This window comes from Watersipora subatra, chromosome 10 (genome assembly GCF_963576615.1).
Source record: "Watersipora subatra chromosome 10, tzWatSuba1.1, whole genome shotgun sequence".
Lineage (NCBI taxonomy): Eukaryota > Metazoa > Bryozoa > Gymnolaemata > Cheilostomatida > Watersiporidae > Watersipora > Watersipora subatra.
The window spans coordinates 1,789,209-1,809,648 of NC_088717.1; the positions used below are offsets into that span (position 1 = coordinate 1,789,209).

The 20,440-nt window shown below is 34.2% G+C and overlaps 1 protein-coding gene across 1 annotated transcript; it reads right to left on the reverse strand.

The window, feature by feature from the left end:
- Positions 1 to 2,386: 2,386 nt before the first annotated feature.
- On the reverse strand, positions 2,387 to 13,402 carry LOC137405706 (protein phosphatase 1 regulatory subunit 3B-like). The gene is made up of 5 exons (XM_068092065.1): positions 13,267 to 13,402; positions 12,869 to 13,078; positions 8,357 to 8,548; positions 5,490 to 5,649; positions 2,387 to 3,882 (listed from the first exon to the last, which is right to left on the reverse strand). Exons 2-5 carry the CDS (start codon positions 12,939 to 12,941, stop codon positions 3,357 to 3,359), a joined length of 951 nt encoding a protein of 316 aa, XP_067948166.1. The 5' UTR covers positions 12,942 to 13,078; positions 13,267 to 13,402; the 3' UTR covers positions 2,387 to 3,356.
- Between the last annotated feature and the right edge of the window lie 7,038 nt (positions 13,403 to 20,440).

The window sequence follows — 20,440 nt, forward strand, 5'->3', positions numbered from 1 at the left end:
ACACAGCGGTATTTCTTAATATAGCTTATTTAGTTTTTATATTTGTTACATACACCTTCCATTTTGGTAACTATGCATACGAAACTGTAATATATATTTCGTTGATGAAAAATTACAATAAGTTAAGTGTGGACAACTCCTGCTCTTTCTCGTATCCTTTGCTAAAAATTTCAATGCATTATTTTTGTCAACAATGAGGAAGTAAAATGCCTGAGATGCAACTACGTTTATCAGCAGAGTTGTCATACAAAAGCAGAAGACAACTCTCTTAATAAACCATTCGATGAAGTATATGCCGTTTTAAAATTTGCCTATTTTGTGTTGTTTACATTATTGCCTACCAGTTCAAGCATCATTTGAAGATCAGATCAGCAATATATCGAGGCACCGTAAGACCAGGTAAAACAATGGTCTCTTTTTGTGCATATTTTATTACTTTCCTCATGACATTCTGGTTGAGCATAAAAGGAAGGAATGCATAAAATACATACATGATAAGGGAAGATGGATCGCTGCTGTACGGAAAACTAGAGTTTACAATATAAAGTCTAGCATAAGTCCCTTCTTATGTATAGCCAGCTAGCAACACTTCTGTACCAATATAATAAGGTTTTGAACGCATCCTAGAGTGTATCAGAATATCATCAGGTTCAAAGTTTGATTATGGATAGAGGAGACTGTATTGGCATTGATAGACAAGTGATGAATCAATAAACCTATCAGCAAATAAATGGCATCAGTTCTGTCATTGATGACTAAATTGTGAACTGATTTAGAAGTTGAGCTCTTAGGCTTACGTAAATGATTGTTAGACAAGACTTTTCACTTTTCAGCCGTAAGCTTTTAAGCATCAGATTAAAAATGTTTATTTTTGTCCGATTCTGTCTTAATTATCTGCACATCAACCTTTTTAGAGTGAAACACTCTACAGTCAATCTCTACATTCTACAGTAAAACCTCTACATTCTACAGTAAAACCTCTACATTATACAGTAAAACCTTTACATTCTACAGTAAAACCTCTACATTCTACAGTAAAACCTTGACACTCTACAGTCAAACTTCTACATTCTACAGTAAAACCTCTACATTATACAGTAAAACCTTTACATTCTACAGTAAAACCTTTACATTCTACAGTAAAACCTCTACATTATACAGTAAAACCTTTACATTCTACAGTAAAACCTCTACATTCTACAGTAAAACCTTGACACTCTACAGTCAAACTTCTACATTCTACAGTAAAACCTCTACATTATACAGTAAAACCTCTACATTCTACAGTAAAACCTCTACATTATACAGTAAAACCTCTACATTATACAGTGAGACCTCTACATTCTACAGTAAAACCTGTATATTCTACAGTAAAACCTTTACACTCTACAGTAAAACCTCTACATTCTACAGTAAAACCTCTACATTTTACAGTAAAACCTCTACATTTTACAGTAAAACCTATACATTCTACAGTAAAACCTCTAGATTCTACAGTAAAACCTCTACATTCTACAGTAAAACCTCTACATTATACAGTAAAACCTTTACATTCTACAGTAAAACCTTTACATTCTACAGTAAAACCTCTACATTCTACAGTAAAACCTCTACATTCTACAGTAAAACCTCTACATTCTACAGTAAAACCTCTACATTCTACAGTAAAACCTCTACATTCTACAGTAAAACCTTTACATTCTACAATAAAACCTCTACATTCTACAGTAAAACCTTTACATTCTACAGTAAAACCTCACTATATGAAATGAATTCTAAGATGTACTCTGAATATTAGAACTTTCGCATATTGCAGCGAACGGTTTTAAACGAATACACTGCAAATTATTCTACAGGCTCAAAACCGGACTCTCTGGCAGTGACATAGATGTGTCCTAAAAATAAATTAATTCATAAGCTATTATTTACTAAAGACAATATTTTAATGTTACTCTAACCACGAGTAAGCAAAATGCAAACTAATTTATCACATAATACATAATTAGTCTTTTCCTAATCATTAAAGATTGTTATTCAATTTTCACCAGCCTCTTCACCTGTGAAACTGCTATGCTTCGAGAAACTCCAAAGATTGCGTGTTGAATATTATTTCAAATGTGCAGATGCGTATTTGCTGAAAATTTATGTCTTGTAACTCTCATAATTTAAAGCAACAGCGGTAGAGGTTTAACTGCAACCAGCTGCTTATTATTCTACTAGTTTCTCATTATATGTCTCTGTTTTTGACACTTCAATTGCTGTCAGCCATGGTGGCCTTTTCTCCAAATAAGATTGTGTTACTAATAAGCCCTATTTTATACATGTACAAAAAAAATTAATTTCCGAGTATTTATTATAGCTGGTGGACATTGTTTTTAAGACCAACTGTGAGTGTCTACTAAGCATTTTATAATAGATTCATGGATTATCAAAATGCAGGTCATTTCCATGCAAAGTAGAAACATTTATGGTCATCAATCAACTCTTTTGTCATGGCGACCGGCTTGGACAATAAAACTTCCTTACGTGACCTGAAGATGGCCGGTCACGCAGATGATTAAAAAAATAATAATTCAGTATCTGTCAACTTTTAAAATGGTATTCGTTAAGGATGTCTATTGCAGTTATTTATGAAATAAACAAAATTTGTGGCACAGATATGAAAGCAAATACCTTGTCTGTCTGTCTGTCTGGTGGAATAGATTCAGAGATTATTAAGGAGTAGGGTGTGTTTCAGAAGCAAGAAAAAGATAAAATGGATTTACCCAACTTTTCAAAATATTTCCCAAGTATTCTATTTTATTACATCTTAAATATAAACAGTTAAACTCTGGACTTTAACATAAAATTAGAATACTCGAACATGAATGTGACATAAAATTTTAAAAATTTTTATTCACCAAAACGTTCTTAACAAATTAATTTCAGTATACATCCCACCAAGTGCACCATCCAATCTCTAGCACTATCTCTATGTACATAAGATTTTTAAATTACAAAAACATGTTTTTAAAATTTCATAAAACTGTTTGTTATTAAAAAGAAAAGTGTTGATAATAATAATAGTGATCAGAGAGACTGACAATAATAATAATAATAAGAGAGACTGATGGTGATAATAATAGGAGAGGTTGACAGCAGCAATCCAGCACCGGCTGATGGGAGGGCTAATTGAGCAACGAAAAAGACATGAAAGTGACGCGCTTTCTTCTGTGCCACTTTGACATATGATTAGGTGACTTACTGTACAACTTAAAAACACAATAGTATGTACATTAGGTTTCAGCACTCTGCTGATAAATTCACAGAGGTTTCGCTTCTAAATAATTACACTTTCAGATCTGAGTATGGGTCTGTCAATGCTCTTGTCTTCTTAACTGGTAGTTTTTTCCTCTGTTGTTGTCCCAAAACTCGCAACCTTGACACCGAAAGCAAATGCAAAATTCAAATAAAGAACAGCTAGAGTTTAGTTGAATTCGAAATGAGAAAGTATCGTGCACATTGGCTTTAAGCTGGCTGTATACTGGAGAAACGTATGAGCAAGTCGTCTCTCGGTAGCTCCGCCATTCGTCTTCAGTGTAACGAACTACAACAGACTTTTCATAGGAAAGGTTTTTTACTTTCACCAAACCGGTGACGGATTCCTCCTTGACATCGACAGATTCCAAGGAGACATTATTGTTCATTAAATCGTTCAAAAAATTGCTGAACCTCGCGATAGGCTGGGCGAACAATGGTACGAGAGGCTCAATAGTTTTCGTTGTTACCGCAGTGTCATAGATGGTTCCTAAATAGGGGGGTGTGTCTCTTCCATCTGTTACAATTCTTATAGAAGCTAAGTCTAACCCGACTGAATCAGCAAAGCTTACTCTCCTCTGAACTCTGTAATGAAAGAATATATCATGAATTGGCACTGAAAATGGATGTGTGAAAGATATCATACTAGCACTGAAATTCTGCAAAAACTTTCCCAGCATTGGAACTTTTTGAAGAACTTACAACAGCATACCATTCTGTTCTATTAACAGGCGTAAGTCATTAAAGGGTACATGTCATTTACATTACATTTAAATCTGGGAACTTCAACATCATCTGCCTGCAATCTTGGCAAACCAAATAGCCCCCAGACAAAGATCATACACACAAAGGCAGATAGCAGGAGGCATATGGACTGCAGCTTTACAGAGAAGTGTGTTTAGTGACACCTTTAAGCCTGGTTAATGATAACGCTAATGATACAATTAATACAAAGTGAGAAAACAAAATAAAAATCTTGAATATGCAAAACTAATTAACAATAACAATTCTTGCATAGAAGTGTGTGTGTATAAAAAAGGTTACTTGTCCAGCAGAAGCTATCCATCAAAACTTTGAATACGATGATACTGGTACTTCTCGATACTGGTACAAATGTAAAATGAGATATTGTCTTTGTCTGACTGAACGGAGAGATAGTGTCGAAGCTCCTTTCACGGAGACAATATAATTGTCTGCATGAGAAAAATTGGCTTTGACCTCAGTTATAGTAATTGAACCTTACCAAAAATATTTCTTAACAGGGGCATCGTAACACGAGCGACACTCACACTTACTTTGAGAAATATATATATAGAAATAAAAATCGAAGGACTACTGTGACAATTTCAACATTTTTAGTCATAAAATTAAAGTTTATACATAAAAAGGCTCTCAATAGGCAATAGCTGCCTCATAGATTTCTAAAAATCTCACACGGATTGTTTGCATCTGAATAAAGTTATTTGGATAGTTTGGTATCATTATAATAGTAATAATAATATTAAACACAACAATAACAAATTTTTTTAAAGATTTATTCTTCGAGTGAAGTGATGCGCTTGCTGATGACTTTCATAAACTAAGTCGCCTTTGCCGCTGTCACACCCTTATGTAAAGATTTTTAGCAGACGCTGTTCGGGGTTTGGGAAAGTCTCTTTGCTTAAAATAATATGTATCGAAGATGCATTTGATTTATTGGCTAGGTAATCTGTGAATGTGTGCTACACAGCTGTAAACTCATCTGAATGGTCACATGATCATACAACATGGTCATATGACATGATCACCTCCAGCCTTGTAAAAGTTTGTTCAGTGAACTATCACTGTAGACAACAGCCAAGCTCTTGCTCTTGACAGCACCCTCCGGAATATCAGTCCAGAGCGAATCAAGCCATCAACAGTAAATCAAATTTTTTATTCTTCTAAATTTCTAAATAAGGATTATAGTAAATAGAGATCTTTGCTAGAACGTGGACTATCTTTGAAGCCTGCAAACTGAAGGCTTAATTGGATTCCAGTCTAGAAAATATCGATGCCTAAAGATTTATATACTGTCAATAAATCAGGCCATTACCATATTGAATTAAACAAACTGTTGCTACATGTTTACTAATAGAGCTACAATATCCACAACCAGAGAAGACAACTCTAACAACACTCTCATGCATATTTCAAATGCTTAATCGACTCACTTTCTTTTTTGTGATATATGGTCGTCTTCTACTTCTTTGCATGAATTGTATACTTTACCGCCCAGACCGTGTTTATTATTGTTGTTGTTACTGTTCTCCATAAGGTTCCACAACAATGACTGCAAGTTCAGATCGAGTTGCCTTTCTGTCAAACCATCATCTGTAATATAGACTGAGGTTCTGAGACACACAGCACTGTTAATTATAAACTACTGTGTGTAAATATATTCCCAGAGGAAGAAAGGCACTGACCAGATGTCATTTTAATGAGCTTCTGGAAGGCAATCTTTACTATAATATGAGTCGTGTATGTTTGTCCATCTGTGCTAAGCTAAGGCTGAAGGTTGGAAAAAAGATTGCAGCATGCAGGATTTTAACCTGTGACTCTCAGCATGGTAGACCGACACTCTAACACCTGCACCAATCAACCATTGGCATTTCAGATTAATTGTGCCTATAGTTATCACATCTGACGATCTCTCACGGCCCACCAGGCTGCCAGGGTACTAGTATAGGTAAGTTGCAGCAGAAGTACTGCTTCTGGTACTGCTTCTGGTACTGCTACTGGTTCATCCTGAACACCATCCCAGCCTGAGTTAATGTATCTTGTTATCTAAGCCTTCAGATGTTATGTTCACTTACAGGCCTGTGGCATGTTTCTTGTTCGTGTTTAGCTTTAGTGCTAGTTTAACCAGTCTAAACAGGATATTCGACACAGGACTTGCTTAGGTGAAGGTCACTACATTGACTCGTAATCTTTTTATGCAAACAGAACTTTTGTCTATCGGGAATGTAGCCATTATAGTGTGATGACACACTGTTGACCTCTACATGAATATGCTCCAGTTGCTTTTATCCTGCAAGACCGATGTGAGCCACGATTCCTCTATTCAAATAATGGTGGAACTTTTCACCTAATTTAAAATTTATTAATACCAATTACTGACACTTAAACAATTTGATTTTTTTTAACGTTTCGCGATGCTCAAAAGAATTACCGGTATACAAATAACATTGATGTCATAAATATAGCTATAGATATAAATATAGCTATAGCTATATTTATAGCTATAAATATAGCTATAGTTATAAATATAGCTATAAATCTACCTGTGGTTACATTTTACAGGTGGGTCTGTAAACAAATAGGTAACACTGAACCAGAATCTACCAGCAGAATAGATATAAGATATTGTAGAGAAAAAACTCTAGTGGTTAAACTTTTTTATTATAAGTTCCTTGTTTTCAGTAGAGTTTAGGCTATAACTAAAAAAGAATGGATGCGTGTGGTCATAAGTTCCAAAAGCATTGATGCCAGGGTTCTAGCGGTATAGAGTTCATATCCGAGCATCAACTACCAACCTATGCTTGCTCAAAGGTTTATGTTAAAAACTGAAATGATCTCTTTGCTTAAAACTAACTAGCGACTCTGTAACTAACTTATTCCTTATTATGCCCTGACAAGTTTGCTTATGCAACTCACTGAGCTCACGGTACTTTTCCATGCGGCATTCATCGAGTTTTTGAGGCTAATCATACAGGAATGCAAAAGTCTGACAGTGTCATTCGGTACAATACTATTTGTTGCACAAAGTCAGTTTACGAATCGTTTTACAAGTGGCGCATAAAGGCTTTGAAAAGTACATTAGCTCGAACGTGTTAATGATATAAGTTTTCACAGATTTAGTTTGTCGCAAATTATATTCACACACAAATGTGTTCATGATGTAAGTTTTGGTCTCATGATCAGATTTGGTGTCATGGTCTCCATCTGAATTGTATAATTAGGATTCCACCAGCTTTCAGCTTTAGTGACACTAAAAACATTCAATCTACTAAACTAGGCCTTACAAAGAGTGCTTTGGAGGAAAAATATTTATTGCTGACAGAGTGTCAGCAGCAAACTTTTGCTGAAGACTATGTATAACTCTAAAATCGGAGTTATCTTTATCCAATGACATCTGATTGACCTGGTAGTTACTTTATTGAGCAGATTAACCCGTCAACAAATCGACAACAATAAAATTCCAACATATACTGAACATGTCTGTCATGCAGCCAGCAGCTGGTTAGTGTAGCCTACAAACGTTAGCATCAATAAAGATCTCAGACTATGTTTTCAATCATGCTACGGATAGGCATGTGCATATCTCTGTTAGCGAAGCTAACATAACATTAAAAAAGTATCAAACTTATATCAAAAACTTTTGCAATTTTTATACAATACATGTGCTAAGACCATTTGCAGACTCCTTATTATAGAAGTACATGTATAATCTCTACCAAGTCTCTAGACTCCAAATCATCAGTAGACGATTGAATGAAGATATAAATTCAAGTAAGTACCTTTCCATAGAGGTTACTAGCTTGAGATCTAAGGCTAAAATCAGACCTCAGCTACCTCGCAGTAAAGGTTACTAGTTTCAGATTTCAAATTAAGATCAATTGTAGCTTTTGTAGAAGTTACTAGTTTGAGATCTCAGGCTAAGATTAGATTTACTTAACCCAATAGAAGTTGCTAATTTAAGACCTCAGGCTAATATTAGATTTAGCTACCCCCATATAGGTGGCCAGTTTGAGACCTTAGGCTAATATTAGGAGTAGCTACCACCATATAGGTTGTTAATTTGAGATCTTAGGCTAATATTAGACGCAACAACCTCTCCATAATTATAAGTTACTAATTTGAGAGTTTAGGCCAAGACTTAGCCTTCCCTCCAGTAGAGGTTACTTACTAGTTAGTTAAAGAATCTCATGCTGAGATTAGACTTGGCCTACCTTTTTTTTAGAGGTTGCGCATTTTAGATTTCAGGCAACTGAGAGTGCTATAAAATGATGCAATAACTACAGTACTGTTGATAACTTACAGTGGAATGCGGAGTTCTGCATGGCTGGTGATCTCGGTTCCAACGTACTTTCAAATCTATCTGTAGCAGGAAGACTGTTGGTTCGTGAGAGTACAGGGGAACTTGGCTGGTTGTTTTGCACCCTGGCATATCTCGGCTTGTATACGCCTAAGTTGTTGCCCAAGTTGTTGCCCGCTGCCGGTCTATCTCCGCCTACAGGGTAATTGCGCAGTGGTAATGACCTTTGCTGTTAGCATTTCAGTGAAAGATTATCACACATACATATTGCAGTATAGTATCCTACAGAGCAAATATTCCATAGACCTCTTTGAGCTAGTTTTAGACCAAAGATGACATTTTCATTTTTTAAAAGAGTTGCTAGTACTTCGCAGCAGCAGCTCCATGCAGACAGAGAAGATCATGTTTGTCCTTACGGCTATTGCTGCGTTGAGCACCCATCACACAGTTGACAGTCATGTTCACAACTTTACAAATCTATTTATTTATTGTTAAGTTTATAATTTAAACTACAAATTGTTTGTTGCATTTAACCTTTTGCAGCATTTCAGTTTTGAACTCCAACTATATTAAAGTATATTAAAATACATATCTCATTAAATTGTTTTGAAGAATCGCATGTACACCTTGTCGAGCATTATAATAATTCAAGTTTTAGATAAATTGAAATTTGAGATGTACATATCGCATGACAAAGTTTCTTTCAAAAGTAAAATTGTTGCATTTTCACGATTTCATTACCTATTTAGAGGACCTACAGAGTGTACTGGAAATGTGGCTGTAAAGAATTATGCAGTCAGCAGTCAGCCAAAGTACTAATTTTAGAACACGACAGCACCAGCCTATAAGTAGCTGAGATCTACTTAACCTACGTTGAGTTAGAGAAAATGGAGGTGCTGTCAACCTTTTAATAAGCCTTGCCTAGTGTCTACTATTGATTTCCATGATTTGCTGGTAGCCAATGGTGTCTACAAGGCAGTGGGTGCCATGAGGCCTTGTTCCCTAGCCAGTTGAGTTGTGAGCATTTCTTAGATGTTTGTTCGTATCTCCACAAAGACACCATTGCGCTCTAACATTTGTTGTTTGTATAGTACCTACGTATGTACTAAATTTAAAATTTTCAATTTTCTAGCTATAGAAACAGAAATCTCTGGTGCTCTTGAAATAAAGTATTGCTGTGATAGCCAAGAACCCAGTTCATTGTAGTTGTTAAAATTTCATTATTTTCAAGATGCCACACAAGTGGTTCTTTATGAAAGATTTTACATTTAATTGAGGTTGTCTCAAATTTTAGTTTTCCATTTTACTAAAACCTCAAATAGTTGCAAACAGAATTATGGCAATGATATGTTACTATAACCATGAGCCATGATATGTTACTATAACCATGAGCTGTGATATGTTACTATAACCATGAGCTGTGATATGTTACTATAACCATGAGCTGTGATATGTTACTATAAACAAAGGAGCGGCGAACTTGTGAGCTTATTTAAAATACCTTAAAACTTGCAATTGATATGTTAAGTTTATATTAAAAATATTAAATATTCAAAAGAGATTAATTTTAATTTACAAATTAAGTTTGTTAACACACTGTACTATTGACCTGCTAATACCGCTCAAAACAGGTCATTCTTGCTAAGCACTGGCTGAAGTATTCAGAATCTAAGGCTCTGCATGTCTGCACACGAGTTGAAACTGCTAGACATAAAACCAGCAGTTGAATTGAGGTTATGCAGCAAAATTATAAACACTATTTACAGCAAAGACTGTTGTGGGGCTACTAAAAAAATTAGAGGAGTTGTTTCGACACGCTTGCCAATGTGCCACTTCTCCTTATTCAACACAAATATCTTCAGTGGGATCAGCTATGCACGTTGTGAAAAATCAGGTTTGGCTTTTGTGCATATTTTAGTACAGTATTGCAGGTTTATCAGACAAACTATCAAGCTAGTATTGAGTATTGCAGGTTTACCAGACAAACTATCAAGCTAGTATTGAACATTAGTTGAGCCACCTTGTGATGATAATTTTTAGGAAATAGATTACATCTGGTCTACGCTATGAAGCGCCCACAGGCTATGTTTTCAATGATGCTACATATAAGCATGCTGCGTTTCAGTGAGGCTAACATAATATCAGTATAGAAGTGCAGGATCTCAAGGCTTTTACCCTTTTTGTACAATATTGTCACTGGTTGCGGTGACAGACCCTTCATAATATCTTCCAAATCAATCACATTGCCATTCTCTGTGATAGCTTGATAGCTTGATTAGAGAAACAATAGTAAGAGATGATGGCACCAGTCTTGGTGTTACAAGTTGCATGGTATTTCATAACTTGTTAAGCCAATTTCATATCTATACGTTTACTGTTTTTAGTACAAACATCTACTTGCAGCTCGAAACACTACTCATCAATCAACCTTAAACACTGATGCTCGATTATTGGCTGGTTAAACCAAGCCTCCTAATACCGTTGGCTAACCACAATAGGCTACAGTGTTACTAACACTTAGCTCTATGTGTCATGGGGTAACAATATAGAACACGGAAAACTTCTGTTTATTTCTGCTAATCATAAGCAGCAGGATATGGTAGCTTTAGCTTTTCTGTCAGTCCAGGTTTAAAAATGGGCTAAACCAACATTTATGGCTTTTCCTGTAATGTTTTTTCATTCTGTTATGATTTTTTTTTAACAATTTCCTGTAATTGTTATTTTTTAATTAATTTTTTAATGGTTGAAGCAGAGCAAATAACTGGTGAACAAAAATACATTTTAATTCTCGGCATTATAAAATGGTATTTACAGCAGCTTTATTTGGAATTCTGAATGACTAGCATGAATGAGCCAGTTACCATCAACAACATGTGACATGTTCTAGCGGGTGTCTCCAACAACATGTGACATGTTCTAGCGGGTGTCTCCAACAATGGGAACCGAATGCTCATTACGCAAGCACAATATAAGCATATTGAGGATGTGAATAGAAAGCCAGCAGAGTGCATGAACTGCTATCGATCTACAATACTCTTTAGCAGATCAGACAGAAAACAAATCATAAAAGCATTCTCTTGTATTTTTCAAGTCCTAGCTAATGCCACTGGATTAATTCCTATGTCACAAGATATCAGTTAAGAAATATATATCTTTTTATATGGGTGATTTATCACTTTGAAATCTAAGCTGGTACCACAGGGTATTATAGACCAATCGGGTCAGGCTTGTGGTCTAGGGACATCATCAATGAAGTCTTGAAACTTACACGAAACCATCTCTTTTGTATATATCTCCAGAATAAATTATAAAAACATACATTGGAAAAACTCATCTAAAGGGATATGGAGAGTTGTTACCAGAGGATTTCGAATTGTTGCTAAAACTAGGCAGTTCTTTGAAGGATAATCTATCTAAGGTCGTAGCTCTAAAGTTCCTAGCTATTTAAAATTAAAACTATCTAAATGGCAAATCTGTCTATACTGGCAGCTAGCACGGCACGGCATGAGAGCAGCGCAGATGCCGGCAGCACTAATAAGATGCTTCTAATTGAGCTTACATAATACAGATTGCTTAAAGAATCCAATATGACTTCTAGTAGCTAGTAAGAGAGGAGGACACTCCTCATAGTACTAGCGACTCGGAGACTTATGCAAGGAACGCTTATATAAGCCTGTATTTCAGTCACATGGTCTGACTTCAAGTATTGCATTAAACATAAAATCTTCAACAATCTGTAATCTACTCAGGAATGTCTATCAAATCTTTATTAAAATTGTACTAAACAAATTGAAGGGATCATATGTAGACGCGCATCAAAATTATAATCAATTTTCTCAGTGGATGGTCACTGAACACTTACAAAGCAGTGATGACCTATCCTGGCTATTTAGGCTTTAAAAGAACGCAGGCTATGGTTCTTTTTCATTATTACATAGCTCACCTGTCATCAAGTGTCAAAAGGATTAAACAGTTAATCTGTTCCACTACCCGACTTTTTAGAGATCAGTTTGCATACAGTATGAAAGTAGTTCCGCGTGCTACTTTACCTGCAGTCATTACTAGGCAAGCAAAGAGTAGAATTACAACTAAAGGAAATTGATTACTAATACGGTTTTGTGTTTGGCTAGAAAGCATGATCCCTTAGCTTATGCCTTTCACACCAAGGAAAACCGTCGCTCTTGCGTTTGCGTAGCATCGCCGAGTCAGGGGCAGAGTCAGATGTGATCACGCTTAACTAGCAAAATCAACTATCATAAAAAAATTACTTTCGCCACTTTATGAATATTCTATTAACAATGTGTGCTAGATAGCTATTCGTTTATCATTCATCTTCGCTTTGCGGATGTTTTATAAACAAATTGGCTTTTTGTTAGCTTATGCAATCCAATTCCTAGTCTAATCCAGTTTTTACATATAAAATTTCAGCGAAAGACTCCAATAAGAGCAGCAAAAAATATTTACAGTTAAAATATTTCTAATGCAAACATAAATAACTTTATTTTATGTGCTGACCTTGCATGTCGAAGTTAGAAGCTGACTGGGGTTCGCCTGAAGAAGCTCGTCTCTCTTTAGCCTCTCCACACATATGGCTAGCAACTACTATCGGTGTGAGATGCAGTCGTATCCACTACTTCTAGCCACATGTAGATAGCCAGGTTCAGCCTGCCCAGTGAGCGCTAGCAAGAGTTGGTCGCCAGCTGACAATAGGGTCACCACACAAGCCTAGTGGCAAGATAATAGCACAAGGATTACATCTGTTCATTATGCAATAGAAGAAAGACTGGAACCTTCAGCCTAAAAGCAATCAGCTGCTACTGAGAGAAGGTGGCAATGCTAAACAATAAAATTCATTTTAACAGAAACAAATGTGAGCAGAATTGCAGTAATTATCTATAATAAATAATACCAACCTTGTTTCTTCAAATTTTTAATCTGTAAAATTTTGTCTAGCCGTATCGGTGTCTCGCTACCGAATGCCCTTGAACCTCAAGCGTATATTGATGTTTGCTGCACGAGCGGCGAGGTTCCCTGCTCATATACAACCATATTAATTTATTCTGCATTATATTCTAGTCGTGACCAGCTCGAGCCGCATCACGCAGTAAATCAAACGAATAGGAGACGAGAGCGTAGAGAATTTCTATGGTCACGTAGGCAAGCGAATTATTGTTCTATGTGTACACTGTATTCAACCAACCAGCTTCCTTGAATAGTGGCTGCTTAATAGCAACCGCTGACGCAAACAATGGATTTAATAAATTACTGTGTGAGTGTTGTGGCTCGCAGAGCGTGCACAATGCAAACTATGGAGAAAAAACGTTTCTCATTTAGTCTTCCCTGATGTTGTGAGAGTCTTGACTTTCGATGGTTTCCTAAACCTGTATCTTAACTTCTATCTGACTAGTTCAAAACCTACGTAGGTCTGCTTTTACCATGAAAAGTGGCAGAGTGTTCTATAAAGTGTATGGCCACAATAATGTTCTCAAAGTCATTGTGCACAAAAAGGAAGTGCAACCATTGCCTTTAGCGAAAGTTGTTCGCTTAATTTATATATATAAATCTCAAAGTTTGACGTCATCATCTTTTAATAGTTATAGCTATTAAAATCTTGGAATGAAAAGCTCGCAGCGTGCTGGATTTGAACTTACGGAAATTGTCTCCACAAGTTTCAAACCATGCGTTGAACCACTGAGCTACACAGTCCTTAGCATTCTATCACTCTTATCATATAGGCTACCGTAGGCACACGCAAACGGTGCAAAAGTGCCAATTGTGCGCTTTTGATTCTTAACTACTATAATTACCTTTCAGATTTTATGTTTTCGAAACTTTTTAAAAACTAGTATTTTACTACTATTAACAATTTTTTTAGTTTGTAATTTTTTAATGTGATGTTTTAATTTCAAATGTGCATTACACTTCTTTTTCCGGTTTTTCGTAAAAGTCGATTGCTAAATCAGTAAAGGCTAATACTTTACACACGGACAATTGTATTATCTCGAGTAGGAATAGCCTCTACATTCTCTCTCCATTCCGTCAGACAAAGAACCAGACAAAGACAGTATGATATCTCATTTTTTCATTTGTACCAGTATCGAGAGGTACCAGTATCGTCGTATTCAAAGTTTTGATGGATAGCTTCTAGTGGAACAGTAACCTTTTTATATACACACACTTCTATGCACAAATCGTAATTATTAATTCAACATATTCCAGATTTTTATTTTTTTATTTTTTTCAGTTCGAATTAATTGTACCATTACCAAATCATGTTTTATTGTAATCATAGCAAAACAGGCTTAATTTAGCTATTACTTGATAATTATTTCACATTTACATTAAACACTTTCATAGTTATTTTGTTTTGTTTATTAATTTATTTGACTTGCACAAAACGTATTCTCCATGATATGAAGTTTGGAAGTTACAGTTGTTTTACAAAGTTCAAAAACCTTTACAGTTGTTTTTTTCTCTTAATTCATTTGAACTGCACAAAAAACACTTCTCATGATATGAAGTTCTAAAGTTAGAAAGGTAAATGCTGTATATGTTGAATAAAAATAATTTTCATGTCCGTTTTTATTACCCGAGCAACGCCGGGCATTCATTTAGTTTTCACTATAATAAGAGAAGTGTCTGTCTGTCTGCTAAAAGTGATAAAAACTGCTTCACACAGGAATCAAACCCAAGGCATCAGATTCAACAGCAAGCATGCTACCATTACACTGCTCAGAAGCTTAACAAAGCACCAGATAAATCTCCTTATACTTATTACTCATGACGATCTGTCACGGCGCACAGGACTGCCTATCGTACTAGTCGTAATAAAATGATATATACATTTTTGTTATCAAAAAGGATGCAACATTCCAATTCTAATACGATACCAAGCATTTTCTTCTGTCCGAAAGAAGACTGTCAACCAATTACTGAACTAGAAGGAATAAGCTAATTTTACCATAAAAATGTTTTATGTAATTTGCTGTTCATACACTCAGTAATATGTACATATTACATGTGTAGATTTATTATTACTAACTTACCATGCTATACAACTATGAGGAAGATTTACGGTGAAATTATTGTAAGCCAGAAAAGTGCAGTATGACTATTATCACTTAGCAAGTAAATCCTTCTGCAAGCTCAGTAACACTCTAGTCATTGGTTCAGTTTGCAGAATTTACTATGAAGAAGTGGTTTATTTTAGTTATTAGATAAAGTTTGCTGCACGAAGATGGTAAAAGATTTTTGTAATACTCTCTAATCAAACTTCTCAGTGTTCACAACTTTTTCTCAGTGTTCACAACTTCTTCTCAGTGTTCACAACTTTTCATAACTGGATGTGCGGACCTTTTATTTTAATACAAGCAGCCAAAGGAAATTACCACTAATATTTTACTAAACCCATTTTACCAAAACACCTGTGACCTCCTCACCTAATCTACAAAGCAGGCAGCCACCAGGCTGCCACAACAGGCTCAATACGCGCCAAACTGTTGTAGAAAAACCTTTGTGATGAACTTGGATAAAAAATCGCAAATAGATATTTTCAACTTTGTTTTACTAATAAATCTTATGTTTACTCGCTTTTCTAATTTTGTAATTATTAACCGTAACTGCTTTTTTGCTACGAATCTGATTAATATATTGTTAAGTTGACAACAAACTCTGCAGTGTTTCTAACATGTGTGTCTTTGAGCAAACTAGACAAAGATACTAGAAAGGCTAGCGTATGTAGACAGGACTAAAATCAAGCACCTAAGGGCAACAAACTACATAATGGACATAAAAAGTACTCCATTATTCTCAATTCAACCAAAAAGTGCATTTAAGCTCTATGCTTACATATTCATCAGTGGGAATGGAATTCAATACATCTGTCACCTGTTATTTCATGGCCTGAAAAACCCCTTCGTGCTTTTTTCCTGGAACTCTACTGAAAAGTCTTTCATTATTATACGCTTTGCAAAAGCTTTCTTTTACCAAGAAAAACCAGTAATGACTACAAAATCTATTACAATGAAGATACATATGTTCAAGTAATGAAATAATCATATATTGGCTACTAAACCTCACGCCCTTTGTTCTGTGAATACTAGACCTCACTACTTCACGTCTTTTGTTCTGTGACTACAAGACCTCACGCTCTCTGTTCTGTGAATACTAGACCTTACTACCTCACGCCCTTTGTTCTGTGAATACTAGACCTCACTACTTCACGTCCTTTGTTCTGTGACTACAAGACCTCACGCCCTCTGTTCTGTGAATACTAGACCTTACTACCTCACGCCCTTTGTTCTGTGAATACTAGACCTTACTACTTCTACTCTGTGACTACTAGACCTTACTACCTCTACCCTGTGACTACTAGACCTTACTACCTCTACCCTGTGACTACTAGACCTTACTATCTCTACCCTGTGACTACTAGACCTTACTATCTCTACCCTGTGACTACTAGACCTTACTATCTTTACCCTGTGACTACTAGACCTTACTATCTCTACTCTGTGACTACTAGACCTTACTATCTCTGCCCTGTGACTACTAGACCTTACTATCTCTACCCTGTGACTACTAGACCTTACTACCTCTACCATTTCTCGCAGGCTTACTGCTCATCTAGTTTGCAGGTTTTTGCAGGCTTTAAACACCAGAACGCTAACATCCCTCCTAATGATGGCCTGTTTAAGAGCAATGTTTCCGTTTTGTATAAATATACAGATAATCACAGTATGTTCCTTCTCACTGGTTGAACAGTTAACGCGATACTCAATAATAGAATTTATTACAAAACCACCATAATAGAAACACCTGGTTGTTTTCCAGTTCAGCACTGGGAGAAGAAAACTAAGATAAATACTGAAATTTCCAGTTTTATAAATGCTTCAATTATATCTGTTTGCAGAAATTTTTTGAGACTTTAATTGCCTAACGTACGTTTCTACTTTTAAATTATGATTGTCTATACTAATGACAGCTCAGATGAGGCCTAAAAAAAAGCAAACTACGCTAGAGTTGCGGGTTAATTTAATTACTCCAGTCAGTTTTTTTGCAATTTTTGAAAGATTGTTGCATCATCCCAACATTGCGCATCAAGATAAATTCATCAACAACAGCTTTGTCCATCGAGCTATATAAATATTATCAAAGCCATCTACAAAAACTTTTTTTACCAAGCATTTTACTGAAATGTTTCAATAGAAACAATTGAAAACATGTGCATCGCATCATTGAACATTCAGATTCATGTAATTGTCTTTCACAATTAAATATCAGTGAAAGCAATGTCAACTATTTTGACTATAAATCAATTAATTATAGTCTTTAATGGTTGAAAGAAAAAAGTGATTCATTGTCGTTACTTTTACATATTCTGTTGCTCATACATGACACAGCAAATTAACGCTCGATATACTACTACTACTACTTTCATCTCATGGTTTGCTAACGAGATGCTACGTGTCAGAGAAGTTGTCTTCCCTTTTATGTGCGGATAAGACTGAGTTAACAACTCTTCTACGACAAATGCAATCGCATCTCGCTTTCGAATGGGACGTAGTCATAGAGTTATCTCCCCCTAGAGTGATAACTACACGAGCGTTTCCGGTGCCAACAAGGAGCGTTTAGGCCACGCCTCTTTTTTGTGCTAGTCAGTCGTAGTGATTGACTAGATCAATAACATCAGCCATGAGAAGGGTTAAACAAGGATCATGAATTCCAGTTGAGATAGTAATTAATGCTCATATTAAAGAAATGATGATTATAGTTTATTACTCTAATATATGCTTATTATTTAAAGCAATTCAATACTTACCAGGGATTGCTGAACATATTATGGAAATGTTTACTTTTTCATTTCCATAAACATAAATATTTCCATAATTTTAGGGAAATGGATATGGAAATTTTATTTTACAAGTATGGAAATGGTATGAAAATAGAAATAATATAGAAATGAATTATGGAAATGCTATGGAAATGGAAATAATATGGAAATGAATTATGAAAATGGAATTAATATGGAAATGAATTATGGAACTTTTATGGAAATGGAAATAATATGGAAATGAATTATGGAAATGGAAATAATATGGAAATGGAAATACTATGGAAATGAAGTAGGGAAATGGAAATAATATGGAAATGAATTATGGAAATGGAAATAATATGGAAATGGAAATACTATGGAAATGAAGTAGGGAAATGGAATTAATATGGAAATGAATTATGAAAATAGAAATAATATGGAAATGGAAATAATATGGAAATGAGTTATGGAAATGGAATTAATATGGAAATGAATTATGGAAATGGAAATAATATGGAAATGAAAATAATATGGAAATCAATTATGGAAATGGAATTAATATGGAAATGAATTATGGAAATGAATTATGAAAATGAATTATGGAAATGAATTATGGAAATGGAAATAATATGGAAATGAATTATGAAAATGGAAATTGTGACATACACGTAATCCCTGATACCTACATGACTTGCCAAGGCACTGAATAGATAGTGAGTGAAAGTGAAGGTAATGCAAGCAGTTACTCATAGATAACATACATAGTCATACTGGGGTTGTATTACATTGGTGTGATGGGAAGCTAATCAACTGCCATCAACTATGAGCTGTACTACCCGGTGTTGCCCGAGTAATAAAAAAGTATTTGGACAGAAAATTTATTTTTATATAACATTTACTATTCTAACTTTTAAACTTCATATCATAAGAAAATATTTTTAAGCAGTTTAAATGAATTAAGAGGAAAAAGAAAACAACTCTAAAGGTTTGCAAGCTTTTACAAACAACTACAACTTTTAAATTTCATATCATGAAAGAAGTGTTTTGTTGAAATAAATTAGGAAAAAAAAAACTGTAAATGTGTTTAAATGTAAAATAATTAGCAAGTAATGGCTAAATATAATCTGTTTAGCTATGATTACAATGAAAAATTATTTAATAAATAAGGTAATAAAAAAGTATATTTTATTTTTATATAATTATAGTTAGTAGAATTAAGTATAATTTATTTTTATTGAATATATAACAACATTTGCCACTTTAACTTTCAAACAACATATTATGAAAAGTGTTTTGTGTAATTGAAATAAATGAAGAGAAGAGAGAAAATAAAAACAACTGTAAATGTTTTCAAGCTTATTCAAACAACTACAACTTTTAAATTTCATATCATGAAAGAAGTGTTTTGTTGAAATAAATTAGGAAAAAAAATAAAACTGTAAATGTGTTTAAATGTAAAATAATTAGCAAGTAATGGCTAAATATAATCTGTTTAGCTATGATTACAATGAAAAATTATTTAATAAATAAGGTAATAAAAAAGTATATTTTATTTTTATATAATTATAGTTAGTAGAATTAAGTATAATTTATTTTTATTTAATATATAACAACATTTGCCACTTTAACTTTCAAACAACATATTATGAAAAGTGTTTTGTGTAATTGAAATAAATGAAGAGAAGAGAGAAAATAAAAACAACTGTAAATGTTTTCAAGCTTATTCAAACAACTACAACTTTTAAATTTCATATCATGAAAGAAGTGTTTTGTTGAAATAAATTAGGAAAAAAAATAAAACTGTAAATGCGTTTAAATGTAAAATAATTAGCAAGTAATGGCTAAATATAATCTGTTTAGCTATGATTACAATGAAAAATTATTTAATAAATAAGGTAATAAAAAAGTATATTTTATTTTTATATAATTATAGTTAGTAGAATTAAGTATAATTTATTTTTATTTAATATATAACAACATTTGCCACTTTAACTTTCAAACAACATATTATGAAAAGTGTTTTGTGTAATTGAAATAAATGAAGAGGAGAGAGAAAATAAAAACAACTGTAAATGTTTTCAAGCTTATTCAAACAACTACAACTTTTAAATTTCATATCATGAAAGAAGTGTTTTGTTGAAATAAATTAGGAAAAAAAATAAAACTGTAAATGTGTTTAAATGTAAAATAATTAGCAAGTAATGGCTAAATATAATCTGTTTAGCTATGATTACAATGAAAAATTATTTAATAAATAAGGTAATAAAAAAGTA

What these genes read in the sequence shown, in the direction of transcription:
- LOC137405706 (XM_068092065.1), bottom strand. Translation starts at nt 12,941, where the DNA reads ATGTGTGGAGAGGCTAAAGAGAGACGAGCTTCTTCAGGCGAACCCCAG. An exon ending in TTCTAACTTCGACATGCAAG is followed by an intron (nt 8,549 to 12,868) that starts GTCAGCACATAA and finishes ATTACCCTGTAG; the next exon opens with GCGGAGATAGACCGGCAGCG. An exon ending in CATATATCACAAAAAAGAAA is followed by an intron (nt 3,883 to 5,489) that starts GTGAGTCGATTA and finishes CTTTCATTACAG; the next exon opens with AGTTCAGAGGAGAGTAAGCT.